At 35.4% G+C, this 22224-nt stretch overlaps 1 protein-coding gene across 10 annotated transcripts in view; it reads right to left on the bottom strand.

The window, feature by feature from the left end:
• Positions 1-323: 323 nt before the first annotated feature.
• KDM6A (lysine demethylase 6A) overlaps positions 324-22224 on the bottom strand; it is a 191656-nt gene continuing 169755 nt past the window's right edge. For 9 of the 10 annotated variants that reach the window (XM_032258554.1, XM_032258555.1, XM_032258557.1 and 6 more), the window contains 4 exons: positions 21444-21585; positions 5147-5273; positions 2864-3034; positions 324-1725 (listed from right to left, as the gene is read on the bottom strand). In XM_032258554.1, the coding sequence (XP_032114445.1) occupies positions 1696-1725; positions 2864-3034; positions 5147-5273; positions 21444-21585 (470 nt within the window). In that variant the 3' untranslated portion in view covers positions 324-1695. Of the gene's footprint in view, positions 1726-2863; positions 3035-5146; positions 6097-21443; positions 21586-22224 lie in introns of all 10 variants that reach the window. The other variant, XR_004262774.1, reaches the window with a different exon arrangement.

The following is a 22224-nucleotide window of genomic DNA, read 5'->3' as shown; positions in this document are numbered from 1 at the left end:
ATCAGCAGGGCATTTTACTAGATAGAGCATAAGCTCTCTCTCTATATATATATATTTATGGCATTATCTATGTTTCTTCACTAATGCTTGCCGGAAAATTCATACGAAGAACTATGATAAAATGAGAGTATGTGTCAAATGCTTCCGAAAATGGAGGTACAAATGCAAGGTGCTGTTATTATAAAATGAAATACTATCACTAACTAGCAGTGCCTTGTGAATGCTTAATATACATTGCTATATTTTACTAGTGATAGGGAATTTGCAGCACCCCCCCCAAATCATGTCATGCAAGCAAAAAAGCATGAGATTTCAAAATTGCCTAACATTAAAAAATAAGTCTCTTAATTTATTTGCATTCTAAAATAGAGCCCTTCATCCTGAATCCCCTTTTCCATATAAAATGTTACTAAGTCATGTACAGGATTTGTCAAGCCCATATAACATTCCCTTTAAAATCTCAAGTTCAATCACTGTTTGTTTTCTACTATTATACTACATTTTGGCAGCAATTGTTTATTGGTCTGTCATTGCAGTAATTGCAACTTAACAATAAACCAGTCTGACATTTTAGGTCTTGAAGATACATACCATATATATTTCTTTAAAAATAATCATACTTTTTTTGTAAGCAATACTTTACAGTAGACACCTCAAAAATCTACCATAGATGTGAAACTTAAAACGAGAAAAATTTAAGTTCTAAATATTTATACATATATATCCAGATTTCTATATATATTATATATACATACATAAGTATATATAAAATATATATAATCAGATTTCAAAAATGAACAAAAACTGGGCACTGTACATAAAGTCCTTTTAAAACTCAAACAATAGAAAACTCTTTAAACATTAAACAATTTTAATAAAAGTTTCTGTACAATGCTAAGCAGTTTTATTTACACATAGAAAATGTAATAGGAGTAGTGTTTGAAATTACAGAACTCCTTAAAATTTCAATGGCAGGTAAATCTGGAAAAAATAACAGCATTCCATTCACAAATATTTTCAAGCAATAAATATGTATTTATAAATAGTGTAAATTTACATCAAGATTAGAAACAAAAATCACAAATCTGAAGTTTATTCCTTAGTCTATGTGCAATCCATTACCTTTGTGACTTGGCTGTTAATTTTTTTAATGTTTTATTTCGGAACCAAAAGTGTAACCATCATGGTCTCAAAACAAGACAGAAAAACATAAAAGCAGTAAAAAAGTGTCTTAGCTAACTTTTCACATTAAAAAAAAGTTGACCAAAGAAAGACTTAAAATTGCTAACTACCTTACAAAGAAATGACCAGCTAGGCTAGTATTTTTTTTCCAAGGAAAATTCTGAAGGGGGAAAAGACAGATGAAAACAAATTCATCAGCCCAGAAATAGAGAAATATAAAAGAGGTTGTCTTCAAGTCAGTAGTCTGTATGATGTTGCCAGTTTTGTCAGATATATACAAAACATGGAAATTATTATTTTTTTCTGAAGTACAGCTGATCAGCCTTGTGAGAGTCCTGGAGTAGGAGCAGTACTCTCTCCTGTCCAGTTGGTTGACACTCCGCACTTGGAAGGTTGCATAGACAACAGTTTTCAGCCAGCAGCCTTACGAGATAGCTACAAAAACCAGTGGTGCAGAACTGGGTTGTTTCCTGAATAGCAGAAAAGGTCTCATTTAATGTCCATGGAACAATATCAAGATGAGGCGGATGGTAATGGAGGAGCCTGAAAATAAAAGTAAGATAGGTTATTTTGGTATACAAATTGTTAATAGCTCATGGCTACAAATATATAGTCTGCTTATGAAGTTAGAGGAAATAACTCCCAATAAAGTTCAACAGCCTGCTGTACAACATAAAAGCACAACCTACCTTACTATCTCCCATTTGGCCAATTTTCCTAAGAGTCTAAGACCATTGTCCTACTCAGAGTCCTTGCAGTTTCCTATACTTCCTCACCAACTAGTCAAAAACTCTTGCAATGTTATTAAGTTTACCATTTTTTAAGATTGCTTAAAAAAGGGGGGGCTTCTTGAAAAATAATTTAACAAATTACAGTTTCACTAGTGATTGCCTTCAGAATCTATCTCAGCTAGATAATATATTTTGTTTAACATATTCCAGATAATTTTCTTCTTCAGCAGTCTTGAAGACCATTCAAGTGAAAATATCAGAAAACTAAATTGCAAAAAGTTAGTTTCTGATCACATATGTGTGGGAGACAAGTACTGGAGAAAATCAACAATTCATAAATTATCTCTGTGTTTCTATTCATAAAGCTATTGATCTGCTAGAGTAAAATGCTTCCCCCCAAGCATCTGCTGTCTGAAATTAAAAACTGTGTGCAATTTATAAGTATACTTGAATTTCATAAGGTTATATAACATACCAGGAAGTTAAGCTCCATCAAATATTCCCATGAGGTTAATACTTCTGGCAAGGACAAAATTTTAAACAAATACAATTAGCTCTAAAAGCAGAAGGGTATTTAAAAGCACACTTACTGATTCATTTTTGTGGGCTCTAATAACCTACGTACACAAATATTTTATCAACCGAGATAAAATGACCTAAAGGATATGATAGTGTTTTATCTAAAGCACACAAAGATTTTTAAATGTAATTGTAAAATCATTTAGGCTGGTCTCACCCAGAAAGAAAAGTGAAAATGATACATGCCAATTTTATAGGAATAAATACTTGGAAATGGAGGGGGGAATGATATGAATATACCCTCATGCAATATGTAATGAGCCAAAGGAAAATTTAAAATATTTCATTACCTCCTACTTATCAGGTGGCAGAACAAACACTGCTGCTTCATAACCCAGCTAACTATGTACTCACATGTTGATTTGACTTACTAATGTAAATTGGTCATAAACTTGCATCAGGTCCTCCATTTTGTACTGTTCTAGCACCACAAAGTTTTCTAGGTTTCCGCTTGTTTTTCGTGCACAATCTTGGCAATGTACTATGTAGGTCTTCCGTGAATTACTCTCGGTAGTGACAAAAAGCAGATTAAAAACCTCCACCTGTTTTATACAAGAGAAAAATGTATTCAATAGAGATGGTGGTATTTACCGTACTGCTTTAGTATAATCATGAAATTCTACTTGAATGAAATTGTGAACAGTGATCTCTGGTTAAGAGTAGGTGGTAAGAAAAACACGGCTGTGTCTGAGAATCTTTAATAGACCAGGTTTATTTTGCACCAAATCCAAAGACATGGGTGGAATGCATATTTAGGGAAGTAATCAAAGGGGGAATGACATACTCATGACAGCCACCAGCAAAGCCCAGTTCAAAAGTTTGATAAAGGTCAACCTATTTTTAAATCCAAAACGCTAGTATACCATCAGATGTAAGTGATCATTTTTTTATGTATTCATGAGTACAACATGATTTTAGAAATAATACCTCTATCTTCTACAGAAAGACTGATGAGTCGCTAAGGTGTAGGTAGGATAAGGAACAACACACCTAATTGGAATCTATCTATCTCCTAATGACTTATTTTGGTTAGGTCATACAACATTTAAAAAGTCAATGGATTCAATCATTTCAAATAAAGGCTGACATTAGAATTACAGAATTTCAAGGTTTGAAATGGACCATCAATATCCTGTCTTTGGCTTATCCTTGAATTTCTTCACAGTGACAGAAACCTGTTATGACCCCATGTCTCCTTTGAACAATTAACTACAATCCCAGAGTTCACTATGTTATCCTTTACTGTCAACAGGCAGCAGCAATACGAACCTAGTGACCTGAGCTAGAAAGCTGGTGAGCATTCTTCACTTTGTACTTCTGCCATTTAATGAGGTGTCTTGCTGATTTTACCCTCTAAATATTTTTTGAAATTATTTCCCTTCTTTGATATTCCCATTTCCAGGTTCTAGTCTAGATAACAACTTTTTTTTTTTTTTTTTTTTTTTTTTTGAGACAGAGTTTCGCTCTTGTTACCCTGGCTGGAGTGCAATGGTGCGATCTCGGCTCACCGCAACCTCCGCCTCCTGGGTTCAGGCAATTCTCCTGCCTCAGCCTCCTGAGTAGCTGGGACTACAGGCACGCGCCACCATGCCTAGCTAATTATTTGTATTTTTAGTAGAGACGGGGTTTCACCATGTTGACCAGGATGGTCTCGATCTCTTGACCTCGTGATCCAACTCTTAAGACCACTGCCATAGCTTATATTGCTGTGCTTTCCAACCACTTTTCTCCTTGAAACACTTACCTTACCCTTTGTTGCCTGCTCAAAACCTTTTAATGGCTTCAATGACCTCAGAATATCAAATTCCTTAAAACCATTCAAGATGTGCTACAAACTACATGCCACCTAGACTTATGAGTAGAATTTGCACAGTCTGTGTCCCAGCCAAATTGGAACACATTCAACCTTTTCTAAAACCATTCCATTTTCCCATTTTCTTCTTGTTCCTATAGTCCATGACAGTCTATCTCCGATTCTCATCACTTTCTTAGCCTACTGATACACTCTTATTTTTCAAGGGTGGACTCGAATGTTAATACTTTTGTAAATTCTTATGCCAATACTACAAGAAAAAATTAGGTCATTTTTCCTCTCAGTACTTTTATAACAGTAAGTCTAATTTCACATTCATGATAGTCTCATGAACATTATAATTAGTTGTTTATAATCTGCATGCTCCAAGTAGAATTTAAGCTCCTTCATATTCATAGCAGCCACCACATCTTTGCTCCTACACCTCTTGCAAGCCTTGGCAACAGAAGATTCACAAATGTATTGTGAATTGCACCAGAGAGGACTGAACATAGATCTGCCTATACTGAATCACACATCCAATTTATTGGCATCTGTGTACATCTAGATTGTTCCCAGTTTAAAATCTCAGACTAAACTTGCTGATTCTCATCTGTTGAAGATCTACCATAAAAATGACTCTGTAGTAGATACTTTTAAGGTTAATTCACAGTGAAATATTGTTATTATCACACTAAATTTTAATACAATGGCTAACAACAAAGTCGAATCCAATGTTAATTACTATAAACTGCATTGCATAAAAGTATAAACAAGTTTTAAAAAAAATAACTAAAGAGAAACCAAAAGTAGAGAGGGAAGAGGCTTTATAAAACACCTGTGGATAAGAACAATTACTTACTTCACAAATGCTACAGTAATGAGCTGGTTCTTCTTTTGTCCGCCCATGCCATATAATCTCTTTTCCTGCAGCGATGAGAGCTTCCCTCAATGTCTGGCATTGCTTCAGAGTTCTTAGAAGACAATACCTATTGTGGGGGAGAAATTATTTGTGACCAGCAACTGAATATTGAATATTTTTAGCATAAAAGATATACCAACTGGAAATAATGCCAAGAGACTTTAATGTCTATGATTTCATAATTTTTTTCATCAATTTATCAATTATTCTCAGATTTACGAAAAAAGGCAATGCTCAGCAGACCTGAAAACTATTAAAACATTTAAAGTTGAGAAAATTGATATCTGGATATCAAAATATAATGGTCTTAATATATAAAAACTGACTCCCTGCTTAAATGTGAGTTGCTAATTTTGGCTCTTATTTGGGCAAGTCAGTTAACCTCTCTGGGAGTCAATTGCCTTACCCTTGAAATAAGGGGTGTGAATTCCAGGTCTGAACTGCTATGATTCTAATAAGGCAGGAAGGCACCTTATTTTTTATCAGCACTACCTAAACACTCATTAACAGCATCATCTGTACAGCTGCTTTTGAAACTCAAGTCTATAAGCAGAAAATATATTTATGAATTTAGTTACTACAGGACACGATATTCATTTAACTATAATAGTAAAGAAAAAAGTATGTCTTCATTTTATCTTGAAGGTAACAGAATTCATTCATATTAACATAATTGAAGTTTTCTTATAACTTATAGCTTTTCTAAACTCATACTTAGGATGCTAACAACATAGTAAATTCTCACAATTTGTACTGATTCTCTTATAGTTTTCTGTCGTTACTTGGAATTCTTTGCTGAATTCTCTTACTCTCCTGTGAATCTTAGTGGCTCAGGTTCTCCATTTGAATGGAGAGGTTGAACTAGATGATCTCTAACGCACTTTTCGGCTCTAAAATTCAGAAACAATGAAAATATCATAAAGAAAGTTTAGCAACTCAGCGTTGTCTTGAAAGCAAAGGTCTTATCTATTTTATTCCTGCTATCTACTTACCTACTCACCACCTAGGACAGTCCCTAAACATATAGTAGCCAAATCAATAAACAACTAAAATTCAAATTATAAGTAATAAAACATTTAATTTACCTTATTATTTCTTTGCTATTTTATAAGTTACTATGTTAAAGTATTGTTATTTACGAGAACCCACATATATTAATCCGGCAGTGGGTGGGGAGGCGGGGAATGACTAAATCTTTGTAAAATCTGTTAGCTTATTTAACAAACATAAACCAATATCAATTTCATAGTTGTAGGCCAATGCGTTAAGTATCATATTCAAAGATTGCACTGTCAGCTTGACTTCAACAATTCTTACATATTTAACTTATTTAGAAACAAAAACAATGCTTTAGACCAGCGGTCCCCAACCTTTTTGGCACCAGAGATCAGTTTTGAGGAAGACGAGTTTTTCAACAGATCTAGGGGGAAGGGCAGGGGGAAATGGTTTCGGGATGACACTTTTCCACCTCAGATCACCAGGCATTAGCTTCTCATAAGGAGCAAGGAACCCAGATCCCTTGAGTTCACAATAGTGTTCCTGCTCCTATGAGAATCTAATGCCACCGCTGATCTGAAAGGAGGTAGCGCTTAAGTCGTAATGCCAGCTTGCCGGCTGCTCACCTCCTGCTGTGCAGCCCAGTTCCTGACAGGCCAAGGACTGATACTGGTCTGCAGTCCAGGGGTTCGGGACCCCTCCTTTAGACTGCGGTTGTGTGTCAAGGCTAGGACAGCTATCGGTACGTGTATGCATGCCTGTACAGGGTGCCAGGTAAGGTAGCAAGTAAACATTTAGAACATGGAAAAGAGAGAAGAATATAATTCACACTCTGCCTCTAGCTCTTGAACAGTACCTGCTCCTCTCTTTTTCCCTCCCCATGTCCCATACAACACTTCTAAAGGTACAGATTTTACTGAACAAGTTTTCCAAGTAGGACTTCAAAATAAGGTCTCTTATAGGAAAATATTGCCTAAAACTCTGTAGATACCATTGGAAGACTTCAAACTCAACTGTCCTGACACATGGTCAAACAAAAATAATAAAATAAAAGTAAATAAAAAATAAGAGCCAGACAGGAGCCATGTATTTGCTATTTCACATACATTATGCCAAATAAGCCTCCTAACAACCTTGTGGAGAAAGGTTATCTCTATCTTACAAATGGGAAAACAGGAGTGTAGAGAAGTTAAGTTTGTCTAATGTCATAAAGCTATTTAAGCAGCTGAGCTACAGAGTTTTTAAAAGAAAACCTCGAGCTTCCCCTTACTATCTCACATTGTATCCTTCTTTTTGGTATCTTTTCACATCTTATTCTCACCCACTCCCCTTCTTTTCTTGTGAAGATGAGATTCTTGGTTGGGCTCAAGAAGTACAATTTTTCCAAACACAGAGCCTTGGTTCTGTGGAATACCAGGCTACTCGTTACTCAGCAGAGAAATTTTCATCGTCAATGACTACTTTGGCAATTAGATTGTAGTTTACAATGTATTGTTAGCTTGGTAGTTTCATCTTAGAAAAAGGCAGTATATTGATTTCCTACAAATAACAAGGGGTCAGAGAAAAGGTTGCTAAGAGTAAATACTAAGCCGTAAGTCGCCAGTCTGCTTCTGGAATAAATTCTGCTCCAAAATTTATATTTTATATTTTGTGTAATAACAAAATCTTAGTAAAGTGACAGTTCTATTTATCTTATCTGACGATGAATAACAAAATTGTGATTTCTCCTTGCCTTTACTTTTTTAACATTGAAAATGTTTGTTCCTTCTCATTTTCAAAAGGTAGCACTTGGAACAGAAGAAGAATTCAGAGAGATAGAGGCTCTTATGGAGTCCACAGTAATGAGCAAGTCCTAAAGAAAAGATGTGATTCAACTGAATGATAGGGAAAAATGGAAAGTAAAGTCATTTAGGGAAAGGATCCTAGTAAAGAAACAGATATAATATTCAGGACCTTGTTCTTCTTTGATTAGCCCCAGACAGATTTTATACAAATATAACATTTAAGTACATTAACAAGCTAAAAAATAAAAGCTAAACAAAATCAGTGTTCTCATTTCCTCTTAATTTTAGTTTTGCTGAATTTCTGTAAGTTTACCTTGTGGTAATTAAGAATTCAATTTGCTAAAAACAGAATAAATCATTTGTAAAAGGTGTAAACACACAGGATGGAAAATGATATTTGCATACGTGCACTTTAGAAACGGCCAAAAATGGTTTTAGCAGCTATAAAAGCAGGAAATTATTTGACGTTTAAGGATCAGTATTGGTTTCAGTACCCAATCCCCGTTTTTGGCTGTTTGGATGAAAAGACTACACAAAAAGGCAGGGGATAAAGGAAGTTCCAGAATGGACGAAAACCATGAGGAAGAGGCTGACTGAGGGCTTAGCATACTTGAGGTTATGTAACTAGAATCTAATCCAACCAAAAAGTGATCTGCAAAGATGAAGCTTAAAGAGCAATAGAATTTTAGAGAACACCTTCACACAGGGAATCGAATGAAAATCTACTTGCAATATTAGAATAAGAAAACTGGATAAAATAATATGTAGACAAATTATCATGAGCCTTATTTATAGGCAATTAATGCACAATATATTCATAAATCAATACATGAGGACATTAGGCAGAAACTAAACATAGTATGCTATGGATACTAAAAGGAGAGAGGGATCATCTTCAGGTGACGGGAGGTAGAGAATCACAGAAGTTTTCATAAAGAAGTTGAAATTTCTGAATCAATTTACTTATGAAAAGAAAGGAGAGGTGGTGGAAGGCACATTCTGCACAGAAAGAATGCCACGAGAAGGTTGTATGGGGGCTTCTTTAGGGAACAAACAACTGTTCTTACAAGATTTTAATCTTAGTGTGAGGATTCTGGGGCAGGAAATAATAGGAATGAAGCCATACTAATATTACATTACATCAAAGTTAAGACAACACTGGGGGTTACTCTGACATTCTAATGGCAATGTGACTCAGTTTCCAAAGTAAGTTACCAAATATCAATGTGGAGATAGATAAAATATGGGTTAATTTGGTATTGCACTTTTAAATGCTTTATGGTAGCAATCTCAGCCACTGAGATGGAGCCAACAAATTAGCAAACGCCAAGAGGTGCCTTGCTCTACCCAGTTTCCCTTACTGAAAGAGCCATGCAGGAAAAACAAGCCAACATGTGAGCTCTCTTGCCATGTGTTACTCCAGGGCTGTGTTCTCCTAGGACAACAGTGGGTATATGAATGTCAATAAGGCATCTAACAGTTTTATTTACACGAACCACATGGCTGAAAATCAAGGTCTCAGTCAATAAAATACTTATCTTAAGAGCTTTAAGCTTCTAGATGGAAAAAAAGAAAGCATGAAAGCAAATATATATTAACTATGATAATGCATTTGTAGAATTTTTAGATTTTGTTTGGTCAATGTTATCAAAAAGCATTATATATCAAACCCAACAGAGTATTAGAAGACCACCAGGACTACAGCACTAGGATTAATGCTAATTATGGATTGGTCTTTATGGCTATACCATTACCTATGCATACTGTTGGAAAAATCTTGGTCCATTATTAGGTCAAATGAGTGTGGACTAAAGAGTTTTATAACACTGTAGCTATCCATTTAAAAAAGGGAATCAAAGAGAAAAGAGAATCAATACTTATGACTTTGCTTTAATTTACATTTTAAAATTCTGTGTTTGTGATAAAGTGTATTTTATGTAGGTAAGGTAATAAGTTATAATGCATGTAAAAGAAAAGGGAACAAAAAAATTCTTAGTTCTAAAAAAGACCTAACTTGTCTGATAAGATTCACTAGGCACCATGAAAAAGGTTCCCACAGTTCTTCGCATAGAGCTCTGAAGACCTATTTTAATAAGAATTCCAGGTGATTCTTCTGATCAGCAAGTAAGAACCAATGCAAATCTCTTACTTTATAAGTGTCAAAATTAAAACCAATATCTCAGATTTGCAGCATATTTTTCAATAGACACTGATAAAATATCAACTTCAGAAATCACTGCATTTTTAGGATTAGAGCCTTTAAGAGACCACAGAAAGAGCTGTAGAGCGGGCAAGAGCAGATTCTATACCTGGACTGTCTGGGTTCAAATTCCAGCTACACATTTCTTACTGTCTGTGCCTCAGTTTCCTCAGCTGTAAAAAGGGGATATTTAACTTATAGTGCTGTTATAAGGATTACATATGTGATACAAAATGTTTAGATTTGTGCCTGGCAGTTACTGCTCAATAAATGTTAATTATTTGAACTTGACATGTCAAATTCCTAAACTGTATTAAAATAATCATATAATTACTAAATTAATTTGAAAAAATTGTATGACGAATGCCAAATCAAAAGTATAATAGTTAACACACCAAAAAGAAAGTGAAACAAGGTTATTCAAAAGGTGTTTAGTCTGGATTCCATTAGGTAAGGGTTTTTCAATCTCAGCACTATTGGTATTTAGAGCTGGGTAACTCTTTGTTGTGGGGAGCTGTCCTGCGCACTGCAGGATGTTTAGCAGCATTCCTAATCTCTACTCAAAAAAGCTAGTAGCATCTCTCCCACCCAAGTCATGATATTGCCCTATGTCCCCTGGGAAAGGAAAGCAGGGGGAGGAAAAACTGTCCACATTTTAGAACCACTACACTAGGTCCAAGAATATTAACTTACTAAAAAAAATAGAAGGTAATTGGGGTTTCTATAAATGAAAATAATAATTACAACTACCATTTACTGAATGCTTACCCTACGCTAAGACTCGCATGATAGTCATAAAAGTTCTATCAGAAAGAGAGTATTATCTCCATTTTTCAGAAGAGGAAGTAAAGACGAATAGGTTTACTAATTTGTCCACGGTGCTCCAGTCAGTAAATGAAGAAGCTAAGATATGAAGGCAGATTGGATTCCAGAAAACTACACAGTGCTGCCCTTTCTGTGATATTTTACTGGGCTATTAAATAGTGTAGATTCAAAGAAAAATAAAAAAGGATGGGCAAATAATGAACACATAGCGATCACATATATACAGAAGGCAGAGAAAGCACATATAACATTAATATTGTACATATAAGATGGCACATTTAAAAACTGAAATACTGGCCAGGCATGGTGGCTCATACCTATAATTCCAGCACTTTGGGAGGCCAAGGGAGGAGGATCCTTTGAGCCCAGGAGTTGAGACCAGGCTGGGCAACATAGGGAGACCCTGTCTTTATTTTTTTCATTAAAAAAAAAAAAAAAAAAAAAAAAATGTGGCCAGGTGAGGTGGCTCACGCCCATAATCACAATACTTTGGGAGGCCAAGGCAGGCAGATCACGAGGTCAAGGGAGAGGGCCCATACTGGCCAACATGCTAAAACCTCATCTCTACTAAAAATACAAAACTTAGCTGGGTGTGGTGGTGTGCGCCTGTAGTGCCAGCTATACGGGAGGCTGAGGCGGGAGAATGGCTTGAATTTAGGAGACGGAGGTTGCAGTGAGCCGGTGTCACTGCTCTCCAGCCAGGCAACAGAGTGAGAATCTGTCTCAAAGAAAAAAAAAGAAAGAAAAAATATAGAAACAGTGCTTTTTATAAGATGGTCCAAAGAATGACAAAATAATGTGACAAGAAATTAAGTTTGTGAGGAGTGGTTTTTAATGGGCTTGGCACTGTTGAAATTTAAGAATTTATTTTCAACCAATGGCTTATATGTTATTAGTATTTTTAGAATGTGTTATTGTCTGGCAGATTACAGGGGATTAAGACAAATGAATGTATATCCTGAAAATTAACTTTCTACTCCTCAGTATACTATTTAACATGCTCCTCCTAAATCTAAGACTTCCTAATATTAAACTTTTCAGAGCAAGATGCACTCCTTGGCATTCTGCTTTTGATGTATTTTAAAATTTACTAAACTACTTATCGTGATGATTTAAGCGGAACTCACAAAGTTGCTAGTGAAGAAACCAAAGTTTCCAATGTATTGAAAACATACTACCATTGCATTAATTTGACAACAGTCTAACGTGACTGTAACAATTTGTAGCACATTTGTTGGAGTCAGCTGTATCAACTGCCCCTATAAGTCTATTTATTCTGATAGCCTGTTGTCTACAGGAAAATCTCATCAGTACCAACAGTTTGCAGAGCTCATCTCCTGCACTAACGCTTGATTCCTTTCAAGGATCCTGCTAAAAACAAATACTTCAGTGGTAAAACAAGGAATGTATGAGTCCTATGAACATGAAGCAAAGAGTCTTAGGATTGTACAAAGAGAAAACAAAATATAGGCCAAAGTACTGTATCAGAAATATCTTAAAATGGAAATCATGAATTTGCAGAGGGTTTCGTTTAAATCAATCTACCAGTTGTAAAATTAAAACAAGATAAAAAAACATATACTATAACATACATAGATTAAAAACTAATAATAATCTCCTCACCCCTAATTTTAAGTTTTAAAATTGCCTTTTTAGTAAAACTTAACTTACTCAGGACCCACTAAGGAAAATATCTCTGACACAGTTTATACTGGTGTGAGGCAGGAGTTTAACAAAAGTAAGTATCATTAGTAGTTCTTGTCAAAAATTTACCCCAAATAAAATTACGAGAAAACAAATTCAGAATGTAGAACTCTGCACAACACAAAGGTCTGCCATCTTCAAAAAGAAAATGTCATTAAAAAAAACTTTCATAAGTTTAAAAGAAAGAAGACACAATGACCACATATTCAATTAAATGTGAACCTTGATTCAATATGGATAAGGGTGGTAGAGTGAGCAGAGGCAAGAGCTTAAAAAAAAAAAAAAAAAGAAAACATTTTTGGATAGTTGGGAAAATCTAAATGTGGACCGTGTATTAAAGGATACTATGAAATTTCCTATTTCCTAGATATGGTAAATGGTATTACAGGTACGTAGGAGAACAACCTTTTCTTAAGATGCAGGATGAAGTATTTGAAGTGATATGTCACGATGTCTGCCAATTACTTTTTCATATAGCTTACATGAAAAAGCACATGCAAGCATGTGAGCGTATACGGAGACTGCTAAATAAATGTGGCGAAAACTTAACTGATGAATCCAGATGAGTTTACACAGGTATTTACCGTACTATTCTTTCAAAGTAAAAGTTGGAGGAAAAAGTATAAACAAGTTGGGGAGGAGTGCGGCGATGTGTTATATATGTAAATTTTATATTTTTTAAAGGAGAATAGATATATTAACATAGAAAAACTGTCATAGTTCAATGAATTAAAGAAGGTCAGTACCTTTGATCTTAAAGTTTTCCTTTATTCATTTCTTTGTGTGGGCACTGCTCTACTTTAAAAATAGCTAATGGTTGGGAAAACTCAATAGCTAATACCTTAGCAGTGATTGCCTATCAGCCAGCTAACGGCTATGAATGTATTATCTCAGACTCCTTTTCTAAGCAATAGAACCATACATCCATCTAGCTGCTATTTAACAGAAATTTCAACTTAAATCTTGTAGGAGGAATTCAAGTTCTGCATGTCTAAAGCTAGCCAAGTTGGTAACCATCATTTTCTATACCCAACTCATTTCTTCATCTCCAATTTCATCACCAAGCACAAATGTTCCACCGTCTGGCCCCTGCCGAAGTCAAGCAATACAGACTTCTCCCTCAACTTCACCACCAAGCAATCACCAAGTGTAGTCTATTTTACCCTCTAATATTTGTCTCTCCTTTTGTCTGAACTGGAGCAATTATCTTCTGATTTATGCCTCTTAAGTTTTCTGCCTTCCATTTAATGTTTCATCTTGCTGCCAAGTGATCCAACATGCAAAAATTTGACCATTATTTAAAATATTAAATAACAATAAAGCCTTCTCATTGGCAGCCATTGCCAATGTGAAGTCTACCTGAAATTTTTAGCAACAAAAGTTTAAATCTATCTTCAGCTAATATGAATACACAAGTATGACATAAAACAGGGAAAGACACTTAAAAGTTTGGCCTAAAGGAGAAATTAAGTTCATTTGTAAAGAAAAGTTATTTCATTTAAACAGTTAAATGACGTCAAAAGAGAAGTTACGCACTGAGCTCCCACTTAAATTTTTCTAAGGAGTTAGGTTGTGAACTTTTAAGTCAGGTTCACTGCATTATCAGATGAAAAAAGTAATCAAAGAGAATATATATTCTTTTGACTTATGCCAACATATGAGATATTTGGAAGAATGTGAAGTAGAAAATGATTAATGTATTTTACCAAAATGGCTAGATTGTAGAAATTTGAAGAGATTTACTAAATAACTTATTCAGATAAATAGAACTCTGTGGAATCACAGGGTCCTTAAAGTCCAGATTTGAACTTAAAAGTGCAGAGAAAAAGCAAGAGTGATGTTGACTTACTTAAAGAAGTACAGGTAGTTCATTCTCAAAGTGATAATGAGAAATCAAAAGGTGACAACAGAAGAAAACACCATTTTCCATTATTAAATAACCCAGTACAAATACAGGTTCATAATCCCTTATTATAATCCCACAAATTTTTCATAAATCTTGCATAAATTCACGTGGTGTTGAAATTTGACCTGGGGCTACTTATAATATTCACTTAGTTCATTAGAGTGACTGTATGTTTTAGTGCTGAAATATTAATGTGTTTGATCCCAAGATGCTGCAACAGATCCTGCTGAGAAGGCAAAATATATTATAAATATACTCAATTACCTTTCTAAACCTAAAAAATATTATCTTTAAAATTTTTTTTTAACTTTTAATTTCAGGGATACACGTGCAGGTTTGTTGTAGGTAAACTTGTGTCATGGGGGTTTGTTGTACAGATTAGTCTGTCACCCAGGTATTAAGCCTAGTATCCATTAGTTACTTTTCCTGGTTCTCTCTTTCCTCCCACCCTCCACACTCCAACAGGTCTCAGTGTCTGTTCTTCCCCTCTATGCGCCTATGTAGTCTCATAAATTAGCTCTCACTTATAAGTGAGAACATGTGGCACTTGGTTTTGTGTTTCTGCATCCATTTGCTGAGGATATGGCCTCCAACTCCACCCATGTTTCCTGCAAAGGAGATGATCTCGTTCCTATTTTATGGCTGCATAGTAATCCCTGGTGTATATGTGCCACATTTTCTTTATGCAGTCTACCACTGATGGGCATTTAGGTTGATTCCACGTCTTTGCTATTGTGAACAGTGCTGCAATTAATATATGTATGCATGTATCTTTATGACAGAATGACTTACATTCCTTTGGGGATATACTCAGTAATGGGATTGCTAAGTTGAATGGTAGTCCTGCTTTTGGCTCTTGGAGGAATCACTATACTGCGTGCCACAATGGTTCGACTAATTTACAATCTCACCAACAGTGTGTAAGTTTTCCTTTTTCTCCACATCCTTGCCAGCACCTGTTATTTTCTTTTTACTTTTTAATAGTCATTCTTGACTGGTGTGAGATGGTATCTCATGGTGGTTTTGCCAAATCTAAAAATTCTTAGTTCCAAAACACATTTGGCCTAAAGGGTTTACAATAAGACACTGCGAAGCTGTAGTACTTCTGGTGAAGCCTTTACTGAACCTTCCACTCTTTCAGAAGAGCATTCCTCCATGCTGCCCCACCATGGTTTCTTACCAATATCTCTATCATTAAAGATCACACGTTTTAATGGTTAGACGGTTTCTCAATTCACTTTGAGCAGTCAGAGAAGTGATCAAATTCATTTCGCCTAGCACAAACCTGGGATACCAATGCAGTACACAGCAAACATTTACTGAATAAAAAGAACTGGACAGAGCTGAGGGAGCAAGTGGATGAGAAAGCACAAGGTAAATTTTGCTTACATTCTTTTTGGTTGAGCGGGCTTACCACTTAACTATGAAAGCCTAAAAATCACACACTGTAGATTCACAGTATTTAAGGACTAAAAACAATTCAGGGAGAGAGTTAAGGAAGAAGACTATGTTTGTATATCTTTTCCATTTCATTTCTTACATTTAGCTGTATTTTTTTATTTTAAAATAGCCTATAATTTACATGCTCAACATATACAGAATGCTTTATTAAAAGATGATTCGAAGGAGAAAAAGGGGGAGATGTAAAAGTTGCAGTTCATATTAAAGATGGTTTAAAATAGTAAATACAGTGGTAAAAATATTAATAAATAGAAAAAAATTAAAACACACACTTAAAGGCAGCAGTGGGAGAAATGGCTGACAAGGCAAGTGGGAATCAGATTTGAGGCATTCACAGGCTAGGCTTAAAAAGGCAGATTTTTGAAGTGTACGTTAGTGCCTCTGCAGATGTACAACAGTTGGTCACTGGTGACCTCAATAAGAGAAGTGCTGGGCTTACCGAAGGTAGAACGCCAAGCTGCTGTGGGTGGCAGAGTGAACAGGAGATGAAGAAAATAACTCAAAACAGAGGGAAGGAATGGCAAGGGAGAACCACTTATTAAGAATGGGCACAGCTCACAAACCAGAAAAAACCAATACCATTTCATTTTTTGGCAGGAAGTAGATTTGAAGATTAGAGCAATGATTTGGATATAACAATTATACAGCAAAATTGTACTTGTGGAAAAAGACCTCCTTCTCTATTTCTGTAACAATACATTCTCCATGTTCTCCTGTTATCTAGTTCACCTATTTTTCTTAAACAGACATATCCATCCCCTCTCCCAAGTGCTATCCCCAACTATTTCTTTCCCCTTCCCTCTGAAGGCAGTCACACACTCCTAGGTAGAAGAAGACTCCCTAGTCAGCTTCTTCTAAATAGCTCTATCCAACTCTTACTGGCTCCCCAAACTTGCCCCCAAATGAAGTCATGTGCCACAGACTCACTCAAGCACTTTCACAGACAGATGTGGGTTTAAAATCTGGCTCTACCTCTAGTCAACTGAATGACCTTGGGATGCTGTGAGGAATAAGTGAGATACAGTCTGGGAAGCACTTTGCTTGGTGCTTGGGTAAGTACTAAGCCTGATTTATTAATTAGTATTATTATTAAACCATCTTTGCTTCACTCCTTCCTCTTACCAAAAGTTTGCTCTATTTAATAGCTAAAAACACCTTTATGAAGCCTAAATTAGATCGTATTAGCTAAAAACCCACCAAGAGCTCACCAACAGAAGTCTTAAGTTTAGTAAAAAAGCATAATCTGCTTCAACGTTTACAACTACACCTTATTCAACTACTCATCACACATTGTGCTCAAGCCAAATCATATCACCAATTACTGTCAATATACATATAGCAGTTGTATTGTAAGTACATTTAAGCTCATACAAATGCACAGCAGGGAGGGTAATCAGGAGGGAGGGCAAAGAAGGGAGGTATAGGGGAGAGAATGACAGCAGGAGGAAGAGAACATGATTTGGAGTATACATTTGCTATTCCTCTACAGAGTTCCTCTGACCCTCCCAGAATTATGATGTTGAGTATGACTTCAGTGGTTGAAGACTGGAGTTATTCATACAACTTGGCCTTTCTACATAAGCCAACTATTTTGCCTGGTGCTCAAGTGAAGAAAAGGGATTTACTCAATCACTGGACGAAAACGTAACTGTGTTGGACTTATGGAGACATGGTATGCGTGCTATTTTATGGATGAGCTGGGGCATCTTTCTGGTGCAAGAGTTTGGTTTTAAGCTGGCTTAAGTGTTATTCCTTTCTTTTCTCCCTGCCTCCTCATTTTCATCTGTCACACAAAATACATTCTTCCCCAGAATGCACAGCTTTTTTTAAAAAACTCTGACTCCTTGGGCTAGAACATCCAGTGGCTCTATCACTGAATTTCTTTCAATCTATTTATTTATATGCACTAACTGTCACTTGAAGAAAGGACCTATATCATGTATTTATAAACCCTCAGGGCCTAGCCTAGAGCCTTGTATACAATAAGCAAAGACTCACTAAATCAAAGAAAGGGAGCGATGTTGGCTGCTGAAAAGGACATTTTTAGCAATGGCTGAATGACAATATTTCAAAAAGGGAGGCTTATAAAGCAAGGCCTAGGGGTCTAGACTTTTGGTTAACATTTTCAAATGGTGTGTCAATTGGTGTGTCAACAGGTACTCAAGCTGGGAGGAAAATTGTTAATATCATGAGAAATATAATCAAGATTTAAATGATCAGACATTTTATAGTATATGGCAAAATGGAGTATAGATAAGAATGTAAGTGCACCTAGGTTTAAAAAAAAAAAAAAAGGAATGTATAAGAAACAACAGTAACACTATAAATTATAAGTGGAAAAACACCCAAATTTTGTGTGTCTAATTTCAACACAGGACAACTTTATAACAACATAAATGTCAACGCCTAACATTTCAAATATTGACAGGAACAATAATAAACTGGAAGGAGTCTCCAAGGATAACAAGAATAATGAGGGTGGGGTAGAGAATGGAACAGATGATAGAGGTGATTAATGTTTAAATTAATGACAATCAGGTATCAAGAAGAAAAGGCTATGATAATTTTTCCTTGTTCCTTTTTCCCTCTCACCTAACCACTTAATCTATGAGCAATTCCTAAGAGCTTTAGCTCCAGAAGAGTCCCTAGTTTGACCCCCTATTTTCACAGGGGTTCTCTGTCCAGGTGGTTGGTCTCTACTGTTACAATTGCCTCCTAATTTGTCCTCCCTACTTCTAAGTTTACCCCGTGGAACCCATTCTAGACAAAGCAACTATATCCATTTTCTTTTTTCGAGACAGAGTCTTGCTCTTTCACCCTGGCTGGAACAAAGTGGCACGATGTTGGCTCACTACATTCTTCACCCGCCCAGGTTCAAGCAATTCTCCTGCCTCAGCCTCCTGAGTAGCTGGGACTACAGGTGCCCGCCACCATGCCCAGCTAATTGTACTTTAGTAGAATCAGGGTTTCACCATGTTGGCCAGGCTGGTCTTAAACTCCTGACCTCAAGCGATCCGCTTGCTTCAGCCTCCCAAAGTGCTAGGATTATATGTGTGAGCCACTGCGCCCAGCCACTAAATCCATTTTCTAAATTTAAAGTAAAACCTATTCCTTTCCTGCTTAAAATCCTCTACGGCAAGCTAACACCTAGAATTAATAAACTTCTTACCACGTCCAGAAAGTCCTTGTACAATCTTGTTTCCTGCTTGCTTCATTAAGTTTATCACCATCACTCTTCCTTTCTCTCATTCAGCTATAGTCGCCCTGGTCTTTCTGTCTCATAAACATGCCAAAGTTATTCCCAATTTAGCCTTCACCTGTTCTCTATATATGAAAAGTTCTACCCATAGATCTTCGTGTAGTTGACTTCATCTCATTATTCAGAGCTAAGCAGAAAACTCACTCTCTCAGACCAGTTAAGCAAAAGTAGCACTCTGACCTTTCCTCCTCCCAAATATTATTGTATTTTAACTTATTCATATAAATTATTCATATAAAATAATTATACTGTTTTTTCTTGTTCTACTAGAATTTAAGTCTCCAGAGGACAGAAATTTCATCTTAAATGCTGGTATGTCTATCATCAGTGCCTAGAATAGTCTCTGGCATGGAGTTAGTTTTCAAACATTTGTTGAATGGGATTTATTCTGCATAAATCCTAAATATATTTAGGAAACTGGGACCAAATGACAGGTAGACTTCAGGCCACTTTGTAAATAACTTTCAAGAATTATAGTGAGACGAAAAGAATATTTAAGAAGTCACTGGATGACCACAAATTATGAATATAGATGTCATTACTGCATCAAGCAGGAGCTGATTACGTGACCTTAAAATCCTTTCTAATTATAAAATCCTAATCTACCCATAATGTAATGAGTTACTTTCAGTCTATATAGCTGTTACATAAATGGCTTCTATACTGAACTACCTTTAAGTGATCTAATGACTTAGCATCTAGTTTATGACCACCTCCAACTTACTAAACACCTTCAGTGACTTTAGGTCATTTTTGTCTCAGAAAAAAAAAAAAAAAAAAAAAAAACCACCACTGAACTTGCTATTCAGGGTAAAGTACCATTCTGAAGTATAACAGGATAAATGGAGAGACAATTCCCCACCCCACTATAAATTATATTTATGGAGAATATGGTACCTAAGATCCAATGCTGTAAAGAATTTGTACATTACTTACTATGATTTGGTATTGGTCCTTTTTGTCTCCCCTATCCTTCTACCCATGACTAGATAAAATGGTGCAATTGAGAAAACGCTGTGTCATAAAATAATTCATAGGCATGTTACATTGGCCACACAACTTTTGTTTAAATAAAAGTTTGGATCCAGATTTGAAATCATTTTAACAAACCAGGATTACTTTCAAAAGATAATATTTTGAAAACAACACATGCTGACCAAATTAATATATCTGCAGGAGAAATACTTTATGTAAACACTATGTTAACAAAGACTAGGACAAATTTATTTTTTATCATTGAATATAAAGCAGTGTATTCCAAAATGAGCTTTTGGGAAAACTAATTCTTCAAAAGATATTGGTCAAATAAGCTTGGGAAATACTGTACACTGTAGCTCTTCTCCCCCGTTCACAAATTACATTAACACATAAAGTATCTAAAATACTTTACAAAAAATAAATTTAAAAATATTTTAAATAAAGAACTTGTTCACTTGCCTTAGCCAGAATTCCCCATCTTTTGGGGACAGAGTTAGTAGCAGAAAACACAGTTTAGGGAAACACTGATATATAGCATTGTTTGAAAACAGTACCTCTAAATAGATTTACAAAATGGCTAAGATAGAAATTCTGAAAACAAACGAGAAGCTTACTGGTATATATGTATTCAAACTAGGTCCCTAGATAAGAATTTATATAACTTACATTAAAGTTTAAAAGTAGCTCAGAAGAGAGACACTTAAAAGACAGATAATGTAATTGAAAATTTAAAAATTAGCATTTTAGTCAAATCCCTATATTAACTGCTAATTTGTCTGTGACAACGAATATTCTGTGATGCCATTTCCCCCTCAAGTTACTAAAGATAGATATTCAATATTAAAACTAAAGTTCTCCTGGGATATCAGAGAGAAATGGGAAAGAAGCACAGGTTTGTGAATCTACTGATTTTATAATCATACATGCCTTTTTTTCCTTTCTGTGCCACAGTGGGCTATTTGAAAGGGAAAAATATTTTTAACATGTGGATTCTCTTACTACATTCTGCTACACTTCTGGACTATTGTGCTTTGACGTCGACATAATTCTAAGGGAGAAAAAAATTTTAATAGTTAACACTCCCCAAAAAGAGAGGGACTACAGCAGTTTTAGAAAACACTTACTTAATCATTTCAAAAAGCTTTGGATCTGAGACCTTGATATTTCGTGCCATATTCCAGGAAAGATGAACCATGGGTACTATTGACTTCACACTTTGCAATTTGTTCCATTCGTACCGTTCCACTGCCAATTTATACTGGCAGGCTAGGAAAAAAAAAACAGTTATAAAGCAACCCAAAGTACCAAAAGATATGAAGATAACCATTATCACCTGCTCAGGTGATATCTTCAACATTAATTCTGAAAACTGCCAAACACTATAAAAATAATTTTTATGCTTTATGATAATTACAGTAGTAATATTAGCGATCATATAAAGAGCGCTTCCTATGCCTATGTGCCAAGCATTGTGTTATTTTTATTTTTATCCGTTATCTCATTTACTTTTCACCATCACCTTATTAATTTCATTACTTGCATTATACAGATGAAGAAATCAAGAACCAGAGAGGTTAAATAACTTGCCCAAAGTTACAGGAGCCAGATCCTGCTCCTAATCCAGGTCTTTTTGGCTCTAAACTCCACATTCTTAACCTTAAGTGAATACTGCCTGAAGGCAGGCATAATTCAAACAGATTTTGAGATTACAGAGCTATTCATATGAAATACTAGGTTTTTTTTTTTTATGTGAAAGAGTAATTTTTCTACTTTGTTTTCTCGCATAAGGACTTTTTTAAATAAAATAAACCGAGCACTCTAAATATTATTAATATATCCTTCATGTATATAAAGCCATAAACTTGTTATCTGCTAATATCTATGGTCTTAGATTTCCATTTGTTA

The sequence above is a fragment of the Sapajus apella genome, unplaced genomic scaffold, assembly GCF_009761245.1.
Source record: "Sapajus apella isolate SASKATOON/1434 unplaced genomic scaffold, GSC_monkey_1.0 scaffold103, whole genome shotgun sequence".
NCBI classification, from domain to species: Eukaryota; Metazoa; Chordata; class Mammalia; order Primates; family Cebidae; genus Sapajus; species Sapajus apella.
The sequence above is the reverse complement of the archived record's forward strand: the minus strand, read 5'-3'. Positions and strand labels throughout refer to the sequence as shown.